Source organism: Staurois parvus, unplaced genomic scaffold, assembly GCF_062004578.1.
Source record: "Staurois parvus isolate SC_StPar_1 unplaced genomic scaffold, SC_StPar_1.0 ptg000086l, whole genome shotgun sequence".
In the NCBI taxonomy this organism is placed as follows: Eukaryota; Metazoa; Chordata; class Amphibia; order Anura; family Ranidae; genus Staurois; species Staurois parvus.
Window position 1 is genome coordinate 10,179,191 of NW_028317882.1, and position 19,607 is coordinate 10,198,797.

Sequence of the window (19,607 nt, forward strand, 5' to 3'; positions counted from 1 at the left end):
GTGTGTTTTACTGTGTGCTGTTTTACCTTAGAGGCATGCTGTTTTGTATTTCTCTGCTGTGCAGAGAAATACAAAACAGCATGTCCTTGCTGGCAGGAGAGAGACCTGTGTTTACACACAGGTCTCTCCACTGTCAGCTTTGCATGGCAATCACTGGCAGGGAATCTCCGTCTGGGACCCGGTCACTAACATGCCTAGCTCCCAATGGCGGCACAGGTATGGCGCTGCGCGCACCCTACCCGGAAAAGCAAATCAGGTATATATACGGGATTTGGCGCAGAGTTAAAGTGGTTAAGTACTGTGGTTTCTACATTTCTACATCAGTATGTCCATTCCTTCTTTGTCATCAATTGTATTGGCCTTTATATAATTATTGAGCAATAGAAAAAAATTTGCTTTGAGAAATTTGTTTTTCTATAGTCTAGGTACTATCAAAGCATTAAACTGTTGAATAGTGAGTGGCCGATTGAAGGCCAATTGGTGTTTGGCTTTTTCCCTCTTACCTGTTATGAAAGGTTTTCTCCAGAAAACATACTGACCTGCCCAGCAAATCCAACATTGTCCTGCTGCAAAATACTGCTACAGGTCATGTCCCATGACCCCGTCTTCCCTTCCTACGTCATCAGTTGTTTCTTCTGTGTTTTTGAGGCTGCCTTCCCCTTACTCCGATGATGCGTCACCAAGTCTGTCCTTCATCTGATGTTTCCCTGCTCCTGCATCCTTTGGAATATGTGATGGGAATATTCCAGGCAGCTGCAGGAGCAGGACACATCGCTCTTGCTTATGTGAAAATGGAGTTTGGGGAGGGGAGAATGCATGGAGGAAGGTCTGCTTTAGGTAAAGACATTATTGGTGTTAAGCGGGACATATATTAAGCAATTTTCTTTCTTGCAACCATGGGTTTTAGGAAAGAAAATTGCTTGATTGCCCCATAAACACATTCATTGTTGATGGGGGAATACCTCCCGTGGAGCTTTTCTGACAGCAGGAGGTTTACCAGCAGTCAGAATACAATGCTCATTATAAATATATATGGTGCTATAGCCATCAGCAGTGATAAAAAAAAGACAGGCTGGTTATACTGAACTCGGTCAATGGCTCATATATGGACTGAAATTCTTCTGGCCGAATTTAGATCCATCTTTGACCATTGTATGTTCAATAAACTGTGTTAAACGGTGGTAAATTGTGTTAAACCTTATCACAGCAAGTCAGGGTGGTAATTCCCTAGAGATGTGTTTAATAAACCATGTTATCAGTAGCTAAGGTTTTCTGTTACTTATTAGGTGGTTCTTTTATCATGTAACATTTGAAGTGTTTGTATATTCACATAGATGATAACGGTATTTTTAGAAATACACCTTGACTTTATATGAGCCTGGAAGGGATAGTCATTCTAAGCTATAAATAGCTGTATACAGTATCTTGTCTTTTTATATCTTGTCCGGATGAATATAGCTTGCTGACCTTGTACTTGTGTACTCCGACATCTTAAGAAACCTGTCATGTCTTTCTTTCACAGTTGTTTTTGGTGTCACTTGTGAGCACCTTAATTGCACCCAAGTCAATAAAATATTAGTCATAGTTTGTGCTTCACTCAATATAAAATAAATGTCTGCATTCTTACAGAATGTGTAGAAACTGAAAATTTTGTGATAAAATATAGGGTCTGTGCATATAGACAAAGGTGTGCAAGGAGACATCTGTGCTCATACACTGATAGTTACTTTTTTTTTTTTGTGGATGAACCATCCTATCGCTGCAGCTATTGTATTTTTGACAGCAGGCCTCACCTGTCAAAAAACCCAAGTGTCGCTCGCTGCATCAAATTGGCAGCCAAAAATGTTTCAGTAGACTCCTTTGACAGAAGTTGATCAAACAACCAGCTTTTGTCAAACTAAGCAGGGACATCCACCGAAAGCTTTTTGCATGGTTTCTACAGGAATGGCCATCTTTACATACAGAACAATCCCAATACACTGAATGAAAAGGTTATACATTTTGTGTAAGTGGTTGAACATTGGCGTATGGTATGTTCCAGAAGGTTATGTCTACATACAGCAGGTAATATAAGTATTGAATACATCACCATTTTTCTCAGTATATATATTTCTAAAGGTGCTATTGACATGACATTTTCACCACATGTCAGTAATAATCCATGCAATCCATACATACAAAGAAACCAAAACAAATAAATCCAGAAATTAAATTATATGTAATAAAATGGAATGACACAGGGAAAACGTATTGAACACATGAAGAAAAGGAGGTGCAAAAAGGCATGGAAAGCCAAGACACCAGGTGAAATCTCTCAGTAATTAGAAAACAATCCTGCCCCTTGTCAGTGCAAATTAATATCACTTGGTTCAGTCTCAACTGATGGCCTATAAAAAGATCTCATTACCAAGGTGTAATTATTTCATGATGGGTAAAAGCAAAGAGTTCTCTCGAGAACCTTAGCAACCTTATTGTTGCAAAACATACTGATGGCATTGGTTACAGAAGAATTTCTAAATTTCTGAATGTTTCCGTGAGCACTGTTGGGGCCATAATCCGCATGTGGAAATAACATCATTTCACTATAAACTGGTCATGACCAGGTCCACCTTGAAAGATTTCTGACAGAGGAGTGGAAAGAATTATCAGAAGAGTTGTCCAAGAGTCAAGGACCACTTGTGGAGAGCTTCAGAAAGACCTGGAATTAGCAAGTACAATTGTTTCAAAGAAAACAATAAATAATGCACTCAACCGCCATGGCCTGTATGCAAATTCACCATGCAAGTCTCCACTGCTGAAGAAAAAGCATGCTGAAGCTTTTAAAGTTTGCTGCACAACATTTAGAGAAGCCTGTGAAATACTGGGAGAATATAGTCTGGCCATTGGAGACCAATATTGAACTCTTTGGATGCAGTAATACACACCATGTTTGGAGGTCAAATGACACTGCACATCACCCCAAAACACCATACCAACAGTGAAGCATGGAGGTGGGAACATCATGGTGTGGGGCTGTTTTTCAGCATACGGTACTGGCAAACTTCATGTCATTAAAGGAAGGATGAATGGAAAAATGTACTAAGACATTCTTGACAAAAATCTGCCACCATCTACCAGAATGATGAAGATGAAACAAGGGTGCTATTACCAACAAATGATTTTGTACGAAGTATTAAATAGATTCCAGTTAGCGTGTTCAATACTTTTTGCCCTGTGTCATTTAATTTTATTATACATTCCTTGTATGTATGGATTGCATGGGTTTTTACCGACGTGGTGAAAATTTTATGTCAATAGCGCCTTTACTGAGAAAAATGGTTACATGTTCCATACTTACTTTTTTACTTACTTTAGAAATAATAAATAATCACATAAAGCCACTGTCACTTCCAGCACTCAGAGTTCCACCAAGGCAAAAAACAGCCGCAATTGATGTGTGTTGTGTGATGAAGCATGAACTTTGCCGGAAATGTATAATAGATGCAGCTCTCCTCAGACAGCTGTTTGTTCTTTCTGTAGTTGCTACAGCCATTAAGAACCACAGAGCCATACTTTGTTGGTCTGATTCAATTAAAGTGTAAGTCCAGGCAAAACTTCTTTTGGCATTGGATAGAGTGGGGAAAGAGAGGGTTAATTCTGACTTCAAATTTGGATTTAGTTTTTGTCATAGTCTTTTGACTAAAATTCCATTTTAGTTTTAGTCAAATTGTAGTCATCTGAATTGTTTTAGCTTTAGTTGTGATTTAGTCAACTAAAATCTGCAGTACATTTTAGTTGACTAAAACCAGAGTTAGACTTACCGGTAACTCCTTTTCTACGAGTCTTCCAGGACAGCCATCTGAGACCTTGGGCTCCTCCCTCCGGATCAGGAAACACACCATCCCCCATGCCTTTAAAAGGCAGGCCTCCGATCCAGTTATTAAAAGAGAACTAACGGAAGCCACTGAAAGACACAAATATAGGTAAATACATTTTCATGCAGTCAACCTTAACTCTCTCGGTTGTACATTAGAAGGGTGGGAATTACCAGCTGTCCTGGAAGACTCGTAGAAAAGGAGTTACCGGTAAGTCTAACTCTGGTTTTCTCCCTACGTCTTCCAGGACAGCCATCTGAGACGATAAACGAGAACTTACCCCCTTAGGGTGGGTCCACCGCCTGGAGGACCTTGCGTCCGAACGCCTGTTCCTTATCTGACAGGACATCCAAACGATAATGCTTCACGAAGGTAGAAAACCTCGACCAAGTGGCTGCCTTACAGATTTCCTCCGGCGAAGCCCCGGCTCTCTCTGCCCAGGACGCTGCCAAGGATCTAGTTGAGTGGGCATTAACAAAAGGAGGCAGAATCCCCAAGACCTTGTAAGATTCCCCAATTGCCAGCCTAATCCACCTGCCTATCGTGGCTTTAGATGCTGCCAACCCCCTTCTCTGCCCTGAAAACAAAACAAAAAGGGAATCCGACTTCCTAAATTCCCTGGACCTGTCTAAATAAATTATAAGACTCCTCTTTACATCCAGCAAACCTAGCTTTTCTTCCTCTTTACCTTCAGAGGAAGAACAAAAGGTCGGCAGAACAAGATCCTGCGACCTGTGAAAAGAGGAGGCTACTTTAGGAAGGAATCCCGGATCAGTCCTAAGCACAACCCTGTCCCTAAGAATGGTCAAGTAAGGCTCCCTAATAGAGAGCGCCTGTAGCTCACTCACCCTACGGGCCGATGTGATTGCTACCAAAAAAACTATTTTTAAGGTTAAAAACTTGAAAGCTGACTCCTCTAAAGGCTCAAAAGGTTCTCGGACCAAAGCCCTTAGGACCAGAGACAGATCCCAACTCGGACAACCTCCCACCTTAGCAGGCCTAGCCCTGGAGAGAGATCTGAAAAAATCAACTACGAAGGGATTTTGTTGCAAAGAGCACTGCAAAAAAATACTCAAAGCAGAAGCCTGTACTTTCAAGGTGCTGATCGAGAGTTCCCTATCTGCCCCCTCCTGAAAAAAATCCAAAACCATCGGAATGTCCAGGGGCCCTGGTCGGTCCGAACACCACGAGGTAAATCTTTTCCAGACCTTAGAATAAATGGCTCTGGTTACCGGCTTGCGACAGCTCACCAAAGTCTTTACTACCTGATCAGAGAACCCCCTGGCTCTGAGGATCTGTTCCTCAAGAACCAGGCCGTCAACCGTAACGTCTTGACTCGCGGATGCAAAAGCGGACCCTGCGCAATCAGATCTGCCCTTTCCGGCAAGGGATACGGGCAAGCTGAAGCCAGCCTGTTCAGTAGGGAAAACCATGGCCTTCTCGGCCAAAAAGGCGCGATCAAGAGTAGATCCGACCTTTCCCCTAAAAATTTTTGCAGGAGCGCCGGAATCAGCCTGATTGGAGGGAACGCATAGGCCAGCTTGAAATCCCAAGCGGTCGACAGAGCGTCTATCCCCAAGCTCTGCTCTCGCGAGTTTAGGGAAAAGAACTGGTCGACCCTCCTGTTCTCCCGTGACGCAAAAAGATCCACCTCCGGTCTCCCCCACCTGGACACCAACTCCTGAAATACCTCTTGGTTGAGTGACCAATCGTCGTGGGAGAGTGGCCGTCGGCTCAGGAAATCCGCAAGTGAATTCTGAGAACCCTTCAAGTGTACCGCCGAAATTGATCGCAGATTCTGTTCTGCCCAGGTCAGAATACTGCCTGCGATCCTCTGCAGCGAAGGACTCCTTGTCCCCCCCTGTTTGTTCACATAGGCTACTGTTGCCATGTTGTCTGAACGAACCTGCACATGAAGGCCTTTCAAGCCTGCCTGAAAAACCTCCAAGGCTCTCCAAACTGCCAACAGCTCCCGTTGGTTTGAGGGCTTTAAGGAGTCCTCCCGGGACCACCTCCCCTGGGCCGTTCTCCCTTGCAGATGAGCTCCCCAACCAAAACTGCTGGCGTCTGTGGTCACAATGAGTGGATCCAATGGCCGCCAATCCAGACCCCTGGACAAGTTTCTCTTCTTTCGCCACCACCACAGAGATCTCTTGACTCTGGACGGAAGCTGGCCCAGCCGCTCCAGCTCTGAGATATTTCCGTCCCACTCCTTTAACCACTTCCAGATCGGACACTTTTACCCCCTTCCTGACCAGGCTAATTTTCAGCTTTCAGTGCTCTCACATTGTGAATGCCAGTTACTCAGGCATACGACACTGTATCCAAATGAAATTTTTATCATTTTTTTCACACAAATAGAGCTTTCAGTTGGTGGTATTTAATCACCACTTTTTCTAGAAAAGTGGAAAAAGACTGAAAATTTTGAAAATAAACATGTTTTTCTTCGTTTTTGTTACTAGATTTTGCAAATAAATATACTTTCTTCATTAATTTAGGCCAAAATCCATTGTACTACCTTTGTTTGGTAGAAATAACCCAAATCAGTGTGTATTATTTAGTCTGTATTAAAGTTATAGAGTCCACAGACCACGGTATATATATTTGATATATTTGAAAATTTATCAATCCTGATGTACTGACTACCTATATAGTTTCTCAGGGCCCTAAAATGGCAGGATAATACAAATACCCCCCAAATGACCCCTTTTTGGAAAGTAGACAGTCTGAGGTATTTAATGAGAGGCAAGGAGAGTTTTTTGAAGTTGTAATTTTTTGCCAATTTTTTAAGGGGAAATGATGAAAGTAAATAATTTTAATTTTTTTTTCACAAAGTTGTCATTTTAACAAGTTCTTTCTCTCACACGGCATAGGCATACTTGCAGTTACACCCCAAAACACATTCTGCTACTCTTCCTGAGTATGGTGATACCAAATGTGTAAAACTTTTTCACAGCCTAGCCACATAGAAGGGCCCCACATCCAATAAGCACCCTTAGGCGTTCTAGGGGCAAAAATTACACATCTAATTTCTTGACTGTCTATCACAGTTTTGGAGGTCTTGGAGCACCAGGACAAAGGAATTACCCACAAAATGACCCCATTTTGGAAAGAAAACACCCCAAGGTATGTTTTAAGAGGCATGGGGAGTCTTCTGAAGACTTCATTTTTTGCCAAACGTTTTTGGAAAATGTGAAAAGAAGATGAAAATGTATTTTTTTCTATGCAAAGTTGCCAGTCTATGAAATATATCTATTACACAGCATAGGCATACTTAAAATTACACCCCAAAACACATTCTATAACTCTTTCTGAATATGGCGATACCAAATGTGTGAAACTTTTTCACAGTCTGGCCACATAGGGGGGCTCCACATCCAATAAGCACCTTTTGGAGTTCTAGGGGAAAAAATGACACATCTAATTTCTTGACTACCTATTGCCATTTTGGAGGTCCTGGATCATCAGGACAATGGAATTACCCACAAAATGACCCCATTTTGGAAAGCAAACACTCCAAGGTATATTTTAAGAGTCATGTGGAGTCTTCTAAAGACTGCATTTTTTGCCAAAAGTTTTTGGAAAATGTGAAAAGAAAATGAAAATGTTTTTTTTTTTACGCAAAGTTGTCAATCTATGAGATATTTCTATTATACAACATAGGCATACTTAAAATTACACCCCAAAACACATTCTATAACTCTTCCTGAATATGGCGATACCAAATGTGTGAGACTTTTTTACAGTCTGGCCACATAGGGGGGCTCCACATCTAATAAGCACCTTTTGGAGTTCTAGGGGAAAAAATGACACATCTGATTTCTTGACTACCTAATGCCATTTTGGAGGTCCTGGAGCAGCCGAGTCTTCTGAAGACTTAATTTTTTACACAAATTTTCAGAAAATGTGGAAATATATCTAATTTTTTTTTAACGCAATGTTACTAAATTTTGCAAATAAACATAGCATAAAGCATAGTGTAGCTTCACCTACAGCCTGTTCCTAAAAGCTCAATCTACTGGTACATGGCTGCCCACACAGCACTATGTTCACTCACCAAGAAGTTAAACAAAAGATAAACCAAAGAGTACCTGTGGTTTCAGTGCAGTTGTCTATAGAGGATGGGGGCACCAGTGTCTCGCAGGAAGGTAGCCAGTGGGATTTGCAGATGGGTCAGTACCGATGTCATGCATAGACGTGGTGAGCAAACAGGCAAAGCAGTGGTCCAGGAAGAAGACAGGAACATGGTCCATAAAAAGGCCACAGTCGATACAGACAGCAAGCAGAGACGTGATCAAAGGATTGGTCCAGGCAGAAACATAAAGCTTAGGGCCTTGGTTAGGTAAGACTGGACAAAGGGGTAGAGGCTTCGTCCCACCCAAATCTCTTCGAAGCCTCTGGTCTCCAGACCCTGATCCGGGAATTACAAAACCCAAAGAAAACAAAAAAGTTTTCTCTGCTTGGAAACACTACTCTGGATCCCCTCACATAAGTGAGACCCCTGTGTTGTCTTGAATCCCACTACTAAAGTGGGAGGGAAAAAGATCAGTCCAGGAGGCAGGCAGAAAACATGGTTGATTAACAGGCCGAGGTCAGTTCAGGCAGCAGGCAGAGACATGGTCGATTTAACAGGCCGAGGTCAGTTCAGGCAGCAAGCAGAGGCAGAATTGATTAACAGGCTGAGGTCAGTTCAGGCAGCAGGCAGAGGCATGGTCGATTTAACAGGCTGAGGTCAGTTCAGGCAGCAGGCAGAGGCAGAATCGATTAACAGGCTGAGGTCAATTCAGGCAGAGGCAGAATCGATTAACAGGCTGAGGTCAGTTCAGGCAGCAGGCAGAGGCATGGTCGATTAACAGGCCGAGGTCAATTCAGGCAGAAGGCAGAGGCATGGTCGATTAACAGGCCGAGGTCAGTTCAGATGGAAAGCAGGAAAATGAATACAGGCAGAAACGTGTCAGGGAAATAGCAGGTAGGAGGACAAACAGAAATATCTTCACCATACTTCACTAATAATGTAGTGCGGTATGGTAGATACGGAAGCAATCTGCTATACAGAGACCAGGCTTTGAGGGACACTGGGGACAATAGTATCGGGTGTCACGTCGAATTCTATATTTGGAGCATACACGACATTTTTTTTTGAGGATGGCGGTCTGCTTGGGTAGTAGGGATGATATTGGGGAAATGTCTTTCATGCAATCTGCTCACTGCATCAGAGCGAATTTGTTCAGGTACGGGTCTTCTTTGATAGATGAGGGATGTGATAATCTCTTCCTGATATTGTAAGAAGGTGACAGGTCTTTGTGTGGACTTCTGGTAAACGATGTAGGAATTGTACAGGGCCATATGGAAAAGGTAGAAGGATACTTTTTTATACCAGTAGATTGATCTTCTGTTGGGTATGTAGGGCTGTAGCATTTGATCATTTAAATCTACTCCCCCCATGAACAGGTTGTATTCGTGTATGCATTGAGGTTTTCGGATGGTACCGCGTCTTCCTTGAATTTCCAATGAGCTGCTGTTATGGATAGATGAAAGGACATAAACATCCCGTTTGTCTCGCCACTTAAGGGCCAGGATCTCTTCATTTTGCAAGCTAGCTGACTCGCCCGTTTAGCTTGGTGGCAACCAATTGCTGTGGAAAGCCCTTCCGATTGGGTCGAGCTGTGCCACAGGCTACAATGTCCTTGAGATAAAGGTGGCGGAAAAGGAGCAGACTTGTGTAGAAATTGTCCACGTAAAGGTGGTACCCCTGGTTGAAGAGGGGGTATACCAGGTCCCAGACAATTTTTCCACTAATCCCCATATAAGCTGGGCATTCAGGGGGCTCTAGCTGACTGTCCTTTCCTTCGTAGATACGGAACTTGTGCACGTATCCTGTGGACCTTTCGCAGAGTTTGTTCATTTTCACACCATATCTGGCCTGTTTGCTTGGAATGTACTGTTTTATGATCAGCCTCCCAGTGAAATGGATTAGGGATTCATCGACACAGATGTTTTTTTCAGGACAATATATTTCTGAAAATCTTTGGTTGAAATAATTGATCAGTGGCCGAATTTTATAAAGTTTGTCATACTCGGGGTGATCTCTGGGGGGGCACATGGAATTATCGTTGAAATGTAGAAAGTGCATTATTGTTCTATAGCGGGTCCTGGACATAGTGGCAGAAAAGAGCGGCATGTGATGAATGGGATTTGTTGACCAATAAGCATGTAATTCATTTTTTTTTGTTAGTCCCATATTAAATGCAAGGCCCGAGAAACACTTTAAATTCTTCAACTGTGAGGCATTTCCACTCAAATGGACGGGCATAAAAGGAGTTGGGATTTTGGGTGATAAATTGCTGGGCAAAAAGATTGCATTGGTGCACAACTGAATTCAAAAAATCTTCAGTGAAAAATAAATGGAAAAAATCAATGGCTGTAAAATTTTGAGTTTCTACCTGAATGCCTGACTGGGCTATGAATGGGGGAATTATAGGTGCTCGTGATCCTGTAGGTAGCCACACAGGGTTTAAAAGTGCATCTGGGACAGCAGTATGGACCCTTGGTTGCTGACGTGACACCCGAGTACTAGTACTTGCACTTACACTGCTGGTACTAGCCATGTCAGAGGAAGATATTGAGCTGCTGGTGGTTGCTTGCTGGTCCTTGGAGCTCCTCATTCTTTTTGTTGGAACACCTTCTTCTGATTCAGAGAGTGAACCGCTGCTGTGTACTGGTTCATATACAGAATCTGAGTCTGACAGTGAGAGCTCTCCGTCACTCTCATCTGTCATACTCAGAATTTGAAATGCCTCCTCGCTTGAATATAATCTTTTGGCCATATTTTTGGCACTGTGATCAGGAACTACTGGAATGGCGGTGATCAGGATGATGGTGCTGGTGTACAGTGGTCTGATGTTACTGTAGTGAGGGACAGATGGCTGTCTGCGGTTGGGCAAAGATCAGAGATACCGTGAGCTGGCAGGCAATGTTTTGTGAGTGTGTGTGTAAACTGTGTGCAAAGACTAAAAAGTACTCACAGTTTGCTGTAATGGCTCTCAGGTGATCAGGACTGGTATGGTGGTGATCAGGACCCGTGGGTTTAGCAGCGATCAGGATCCAATGATGTGGCGGCGATCAGAACCCGCTGGTATGGCGGGGATCAGGACCCACTAGTTTGGTGGTGATCAGGATCTGCTGGGGTGGTGATCAGGACCTGCTGGTATGGCTGTGATCAGGATCTGCTAGTGTGGCGGCGATCAGGACCCGCTGGTATAGCTGTGATTGGGACCTGCAGGTGTGGCGGTGATCAAGACTTGGTGGTATGATGATCAGGATATGGTAGTGTGGAGGTGATCAAGACCTGCTGGTGTGGAGATCAGGGACACTGGGACGCTATGCAGTGATCAGGGACACAGCTGGGCCGCTGTGTGGCGATCAGGGACACTGGCGATCAGGGACACTGACAATCAGGGACACTGACTATCAAGGACACTTGTGATCAAGGACGCTTGTGATCAGGGACGCTTGTGATCAGGGACGCTTGTGATCAGGAACACTGACGATCAGGGACGCTTGTGATCAGGGACGCTTGTGATCAGGGACGCTTGTGATCAGAGACACTGACGATCAGGAACACTTGTGATCAGAGACACTGACGATCAGAGACACTGACGATCAGGGACACTTGTGATCAGAGACACTTGTGATCAGGGACACTGGCGATCAGGGACACTGGCGATCAGAGACACTGGCGATCAGAGACACTGGCGATCAGGGACACTGGCGATCAGGGACGCTTGTGATCAGGGACGCTTGTGATCAGAGACACTGACGATCAGGAACGCTTGTGATCAGGGACGCTTGTGATCAGGGACACTGACGATCAGGGACACTGGCGATCAGGGACACTGGCGATCAGAGACACTGGCGATCAGGGACACTGGCGATCAGGGACACTGGCGATCAGGGACACTGGCGATCAGGGACGCTTGTGATCAGGGACGCTTGTGATCAGGGACACTGACGATCAGGGACGCTTGTGATCAGGGACGCTTGTGATCAGGGACGCTTGTGATCAGAGACGCTTGTGATCAGGGACGCTTGTGATCAGAGACACTGACGATCAGGGACACTGACGATCAGGGACGCTTGTGATCAGGGACGCTTGTGATCAGGGACGCTGACGATCAGGGACACTGACAATCAGGGACACTGACAATCAGGGACACTGACAATCAGGGACACTGACAATCAGGGACACTGACAATCAGGGACACTTGTGATCAGGGACACTTGTGATCAGGGACACTTGTGATCAGGGACACTGGCGATCAGGGACACTGGCGATCAGGGACACTGGTCACTGACGATCAGGGACACTTTTGATCAGGGACACTTTTGATCAGGGACACTTTTGATCAGGGACAGTCAAGGACACTTGTGATCAGGGACAGACAATCAGGGACACTTGTGGTCAGGGACAGACAGTCAGGGACACTTGTGGTCAGGGACAGACAGTCAGGGACACTTGTGGTCAGGGACAGACAGTCAGGGACACTTGTGGTCAGGGACAGTCAGGAACACTTGTGATCAGGCACAGACAGTCAGGGACAGTGATCAGGGACAATCAGGGACACTGTGATCAGGGACAATCAGGGACACTGTGATCAGGGACAATTAGGGACACTGTGATCAGGGACAATTAGGGACACTTGCGATCAGACTTGCTCTTGCTCTGGCTATCCGGCTCCTTCTCTCACAGACAGAACTCCGTGTGAGGAGAAGGAGCACCATGCGGTTTCTGTTTACAGTTATAATTGGTCACATGGTACAGGACGATTTCATTGCTCCTGTACCATGTTACCTGATTCCCTGTATCTGAGGGACCCGGCGATCTGTGGGCACGCGCGTGCACGGTCAAGGGGGCGGAATCCGCACCATGCGGCTTCTATTTACATTAGGACTGTGTCCTTATTGGACACAGTCGGTCACATGGTACAGGACGGTCCTGTACCACGTCAGGTGATCGCCGGTATCCGAGGGACACGGCGATCACCGAGCACGCGGGTGCGCGCTCTAGGAGCCGCGCACGAGCCTCGGATGCGGGCGGCCGTTTATAAACGGCCACCCGACCCTGCACTGCCACCGTCCGGCCGTTTATATACAACGGCCGGCCGGGAAGCGGTTAACAAGAAGGCCTGGAGCAGTCTCTGGTGAAATCTCGCCCATGGAACCGCCGGAAAGCAGGATGTCATAAGACCCACTGCCCCTGCGACTTCCCTCACCGAAACCGGCAGGTTGCACTGCAACCCTAACAACACCCGATTCATCTTCTCGATCTTTTCTCGTGGCAGAAAAATTTTTTCCTCTACAGAAGAGATCTCGTACCCTAGGTAAACCACCCTCTGTGCGGGTACAAGAGACGGATGGTGTGTTTCCTGATCCGGAGGGAGGAGCCCAAGGTCTCAGATGGCTGTCCTGGAAGACGTAGGGAGAAAATCATTTTATTCAACTGAAATTTAATGGGTTTAAATTGGAATGTATTATTTAAGCATTTCTGTAGAATTTCCAAGCTCATTTTATACTCCTGGAGTAAAAGAAATCTAATAACATGTTATTATTTATGGTATTAAGGTTTGAACAAACTACACGGACATAGATTTAGCCATTATATAACATCCACAAATGTCCCTTCCTCACATTTTTGTTTCATGCGTTGACAAAAATTGGAATTGATTTTCATTATAGTCATCGTTTAGTTTTTGTCACTGGAAACATACAAAAAATATTTTCGTTTACGAAATTAACATTGGGGAAAGATCATAACTCTTTTCAGGTTTTCGTTGCTATACGGGGTTCGGGTTCCAGTTGCAAATTTTCCTGTATGGTAAACCTATTGTCACCACGACCATACGTGAAGGGGAAAGTCAGCCCCAGATAGCATTAAAAACCTAATTCTTGCATGCCCTATTCCCCCCAAAAAAAGTTTTGGCTGAACATGTCCTTTAAACTTTGATCGGTTGCTTTTATCAGAAAATGACTTACTTTCTGTATTACTTTTGAAGTTTATGATGGTCATCCCTAATTCTGTGTCTTGTCTGTTTTTTAGTTTTGATGTCGAAAATGGCTTGTCATCAGGCAGAAGTCCCTTGGAGTCCCAAGCCAGTCCAGGGTCAGGTTTGGTTCTGCAGGGTAACTTGCCCCACAGCCAAAGAAGAGAGTCTTTCCTATACCGATCAGACAGCGACTATGATCTCTCCCCCAAGGCAATGTCCAGAAACTCCTCCATTGCCAGTGACCTGTGAGTATGAGTGCAAACTGTGTCTTTAAATGTGTAAATCCTTCATATCCAAAATCTTTCCCATCAGGAAATGGTGCTACTATTTAATAAGAATTATTTGTGTATGAAAAATTACATTATATATCCTATACATCCTGTCTTTCCATTAGCATAAAATTGAACCTATATGCATCTTGTGTCTTATGCTTCTTCTTTGTAAATGTAAAGTAAATGTTTCAATAGCAGAATGGGCCCATCATAATGGTTTCAAATGAGGTGGGAGCATGGGTGGACAGTTGTCACTAGGGTTCCTGAGAAACCCAGTAAGCCAACAGCTGGTTGAACTGACTGACATTCACCCAATGCTGAAATATCAGTTTCAGATGGACTGATTGTTGGAGCTGGTGTGTGAAGTGTACTAACAGAACATGTCTTGTTCCCCAGGAAACACAGTCAGAATTTGTATTTTTTACAACTAGAGTAAAAATTGGGAGTTTATTGACTGCTATGGGCTACAAGAGTTGTTCGTATCATACACATTTAATTGAACATTCCATATGAATCTATATATCTGATTGGAAATGGATTGTGAAATCTTACGTACTTGTTCATCATCTACATATTCTTTCAGATCATGGGTTAATTAGTAATACCTAGGACGTATTTATAAAAATTATGTATAGCTGTTTGTCTATCAATACTGCAAAAAAAAATAAAATGTTCTAAGGTCTCATGTACGCATGAACTCACCTAGTCGTTAAACTCTCCTGGCAGCAGAAAAATGCTAAACGTGGCAAAAATGTATTTAAATGCAGTGCCGCATTTAGCGCTTGGATGTTTATTCATTTGATTGGTTAGAGTATTTTCTATTGACATGGACATGGAACACCCAAGCGCTAAATGCGTTTTTGCCACGTTTAGCTTTTTTTGGCCAAAATGTTCGTCTTCTGAACGCGATTATTCTGCATTCTGAAGAGGAACATTTAACTGCCCCTAAACTCTGCTGCTCCTAAACTCTGGTAAAAGCCTATGTGCACATGGACATATAGGCTTCTATTGAGTTGAGTTCAGGGGCTTTAGCAGCAGTGTACATGACGCCTTAGGATGCATTTTCTGTAATTATATGAATACAGAAAATACTATACTATATGGCAGGGGTCTCCAAACTTTCTAAACAAAGGGTCAGTTTATTGTCCTTCAGACTTTGAGAGGGCCAGACTGTGGTCATTGGGTAGAAAAGGCAAACAATGCCCCATCATTGGTATTAGTGGAAGGAATGGTGCCCAATCATTGGTGGCAGTAGGAAGAATAGTGCCCCATCAATGGTGTCAGTGGGAGAAATAGTGCCCCAGCATTGGTATCAGTGGGTGGAATGCTTCATTCTTGGAGTCAGTGAAAGGGACAGTGCCCCATCATTGGTGGCAGTGCAGGAATAGTGGCCTGTTGTTGATGTCAGTAGGAGAAATAGTGCCCAAGGCCCAGATAAAGGCAAGGAAAAGGCCACATCTGGCCCCCAGGCTGCAGTTTAGAAACCACTGCTATATGGTACTAACTACAATAGAAAATAAGTAATTACCTCACTGTCATCTGTTGGCCATAATTCAGTATTTTCTGCATTCACACATTTGAGTTGCAAAGAATATAGCCTGAGAACATTTGATTTTGCCTAATTTGCACAGAACAAATTTACAGTACATGCAGTTTTGATGGGCAAACTATGCAAGAATTTTATAAATACAACCAGTAATACAAGTTCAATTGAAAATGTTAAATTCAATTTCACATGAGCTTTGTATATGCTAATACGTTTACTTTCATCTTCAGGCATGGAGAAGACATGATAGTAACTCCATTTGCACAGGTAAGAAATGTATTTCTTTCTTCCACACCTTGGTGCCTAATATATGCACATATGCAGCCTAACAGAAGTGGATCTTTATCCATGGGACTGCATATATGCGTATCTGTCTTTGTCCCAGCACAGAGACCGTGCTCTCACCGAGATCGCCAGGTCTTGTACTAACGATCAGGACCTGGGACGCCTAATTCCTGGTCACCTGATGGTTGTGATAGCCTCTGATTGTCTATCACAATGCTCAGTCACTGTGCAGCCAGACCATGTGTTTCTTTTTCTCCTCTTAGGCTAGGTTCATACTAGCCCGCACATTGCATGCGATTCCCGCAGCCGCCCACAGCCACGTCGTGCTTCTGTTGCGAGATGCGGGGAGGGGAGTGCCATTCATTCTGAATGGCATCCCCACTCATCCCATCTCGCAGCGTGATCGCAGGTGCAGGAACTGCACGAAAACCACATGGTCAAAAAGACCATGCGGTTTCCATGTGGATGTATTTCAGAAAAGGTTCTTGCACCTTTTCCTTGCATTAAACACGGGCACAGTAGCCCATTCAAATGAATGGGTTGCTGTGCCCACACAAACATGGGCCACACGGCCCGTACTAGTGTGAACTGGGCACAAATGGAGAAACAGATACATCGCATCTAATTCTCCTTACAGGGGAGAAAAATGTCAATAAAAGTGCCTAAAAAAATTAATTAAAAAAAAAGAAAAAAAAATAGCTAGATCAAGGTTTGATCTAGGTCAGGGTTATTGTTAGTGTCAAGGTAAGGGTCAAAGGTCAAGGTAAGGGCCAAAGGTGAGGGTTAGTATATTTTGGGTAGGATTTGTTAGTATCAGTGCCAATTAGTGTCTGTATGTTTTAGGTAGGATAAAACAAATCAAAATGCACATTATTGTTTCCGGGATCTACTATGGGTTCAAACAGCAAATACCATACAGAAGCAGAAGAATTTATTTTGCATTGTTCTTTGTTGGTAAGTTATGGTAAAAGCAAGAAATATACAGCTAAATTAAAAAAAAAGGTTTTCTTTACTATTTTGGGCCAGTTTTCCTTTTGATAATAAATAAAAAAAAAAATCAGGAGATATCCATTACCACTTACCACCAAAAAGCCCAATTGGTCCTGAAAAACAAAAGGTATAATCCACCTAGATACACACATAGTTGCAGAGAGAGAAAAAAAAAGATAAATATTAAAAAATACAATAAAAATAAAGAAAAATACCTAGATCAAGGTTTGATCTAGTTCAGTGCCAGGGTTAGTGCTTGGGTCAAAGTCAGTGTCAAGGGTCAGGATTTTTTTTTTCTTTTAAATAATTTTTTTAAATTGGGGTCTGTGTTTTAGATAAAAAAAAAACAACAAAAAACAAAATGCGCATTATTGTTTCTGAGCTTTACTACAGGTACAAACAACAAATAACATTCACATATATGGTATTGCTGTGATCGTCAAGAGCTGGAGAATTTATTTTGGGTTGTTCTTTGGTGGTAGGTTATGGTAGGAACAAAAACACAGCTAAATAAAAAAAAAATTTTTTTTTTTTACTATTTTGGGCCAGTTTTCCTTTGATAATAAAAAATAAATATATCAGGGGATATCCATTACCATTTACCACCAAATGAAAGCCCAATTTGTACTGAAAAAAGCAAGATATAATTCACCTGGATGTACAAAGTAGTTGTGATGATTTGTACGGTTTTACTAACACATGTCAAAGTTGTAAAATTTTAGTTAGGCTTTAAGATTTCTTTTTACCCTTAGGTATGAAGGGGTTAATGGGGATGTGCTGGGTAGAAAGTGGAACACTTGGCAAATATGTGTATTGTATACATTGAAAGCATGACAATTCACCAGAGTATACTGTACGTTGCATAGAAGTGCTTTGGTAAATCCCCTGTACATTTTTTCCACTAGTTAAGTAATGATTTAAGGAAAGTAATTTGAGACATGAAGATGTATGCCTTCCCTGGGCAACCTTTGATGTATTACTGGTAATTTTAAGTATTCCAGTGTGACACTTTGGGGCTTAATACCCCAGTGTCCAGTGCATCTCTCTGCAGCATAGCTTGCGATGACTGCTAGGTAATGGCACAAATTAGGGTATGAGTATCTTGCTTCTTTTCTTTTTCTTTCTTCTGTTCATGTTTTGTCTTCCGTTATAGGTTCTGGCTAGCCTACGAACTGTTCGGAGCAACTTTGCAATGTTAACTCACCTTCAGGACAGAGTATCTAACAAGTAAGTGGTTTTTATTTCTTTTTTTTTCTCCAATTATGTAAATTTCTGGATAGACATAGTTAAAGGATGACACCAGGTAACAAGTAAAGTTTACCAATTAATAGCTAATGCTGTCCTTAAATATATTGCACTTGTTTAGAAAGTCCACTCAGTTTCCTTTTAATATGAGTTGTTTTTTTTTTATATAATCCTTGGTAGTTCTTTCTTATGTGCATTTCTGGGCAGGATGTCAGCCTTTATATCTTAGTCTACTTCTCATTCTACAAAGTTTGTCCACAAAATGGATTTTAGAGAGGGTGGTGAATGATCAAAAAAACCAGACTGCCTTTATTTTTAAAAATTCTGACTAAGGCACATTTACAGGATGAAAGCTAATAACTATATAGGCTTCAGCTAGATAGGGTAGCCAGAATCGCTCTACGGAAAAATTAGAGCCATTTAGCAGGTAGGATATATCCCCCATCCCCCATTGACGGGTTTAGCTTTTTTGTAGCTTTTCTGGAATAAGAAACCAAGAATGTATTCCAGCTGAAGGGGGTTTGTGACCTACTTGTATATGATAAGGCAAAAGCACTAGCAAGATAATTAACTGGCACCATGACCCCTGATAAAATCTGGCTCACACTAAAAATTTCAATGGCAGGGTGCAATTTTTGTTAATGCTCAATGGTTACTAATAATCTCTGGCCTTGTTCCTCCTGAACCTCTTATATTACCTTGAAGATTTGGGATGGCTGAAGGTACACTAGCCACCCAAACCACAAAATCCCCAAACTCTCTCTTCTTTAGGTGGCTCACATGGATTTCACAAGGCACAGCCATTTTCTTTTTAAAGTTTGGAGAGTGAATGGAAATACCAGATATGGTCGCACCAGATGGGAAATGCCTACCCTTAGAAACCTATTGTCAGAACCCTGGGGCAGTTTGCTATAGACAGGTGGAAAAATACCCAACTGACACATTTCTTTAACAAATCCTTGCAAATCTCAGATCCTTGGATGCTCTCACCATATTAGAGAAATTATGTAGGGGTAACCTGGGTACCACTCATCTTCTGTCTTTAATGTGTAACTTACTTTTACCTACTTCTCTTTGCCTGACCGCAGAACTGTGCTCTTGGATGGGAAAGCTTCTTGGTTTGATGAATATTCAATTGCTGTTGCACTTTGTAGCTTCTGTTGTTTTTCCGCAAAACCGTGGTCAATGGCAAAACTGAACACCCTTATGTTACCTATTTTTCTATCTCCCAGTAAACCCCCCGCCACCCCCCTTTTCATTTACTGCAACACACCTCTTAAGGTTATCATTTATTACCAGCTGGAACCTAGTGATGGTTTCATTTCACCACAACATGTGAATGTTAAACAGAAAAGAACATCACATTGTAACA

General features: G+C 42.8%; 1 protein-coding gene across 3 annotated transcripts in view; it reads left to right on the forward strand.

The window, feature by feature from the left end:
* The window catches only part of PDE4C (phosphodiesterase 4C), a 406,056-nt gene that overhangs the window by 280,360 nt on the left and 106,089 nt on the right, over positions 1 to 19,607 (forward strand). For all 3 annotated transcript variants that reach the window (XM_089670026.1, XM_089670028.1, XM_089670027.1), the window contains exons 2-4: positions 13,951 to 14,142; positions 15,946 to 15,982; positions 18,144 to 18,217. In XM_089670026.1, the coding sequence (XP_089526152.1) occupies positions 13,951 to 14,142; positions 15,946 to 15,982; positions 18,144 to 18,217 (303 nt within the window). The remainder of the gene's footprint in view (positions 1 to 13,950; positions 14,143 to 15,945; positions 15,983 to 18,143; positions 18,218 to 19,607) is intronic.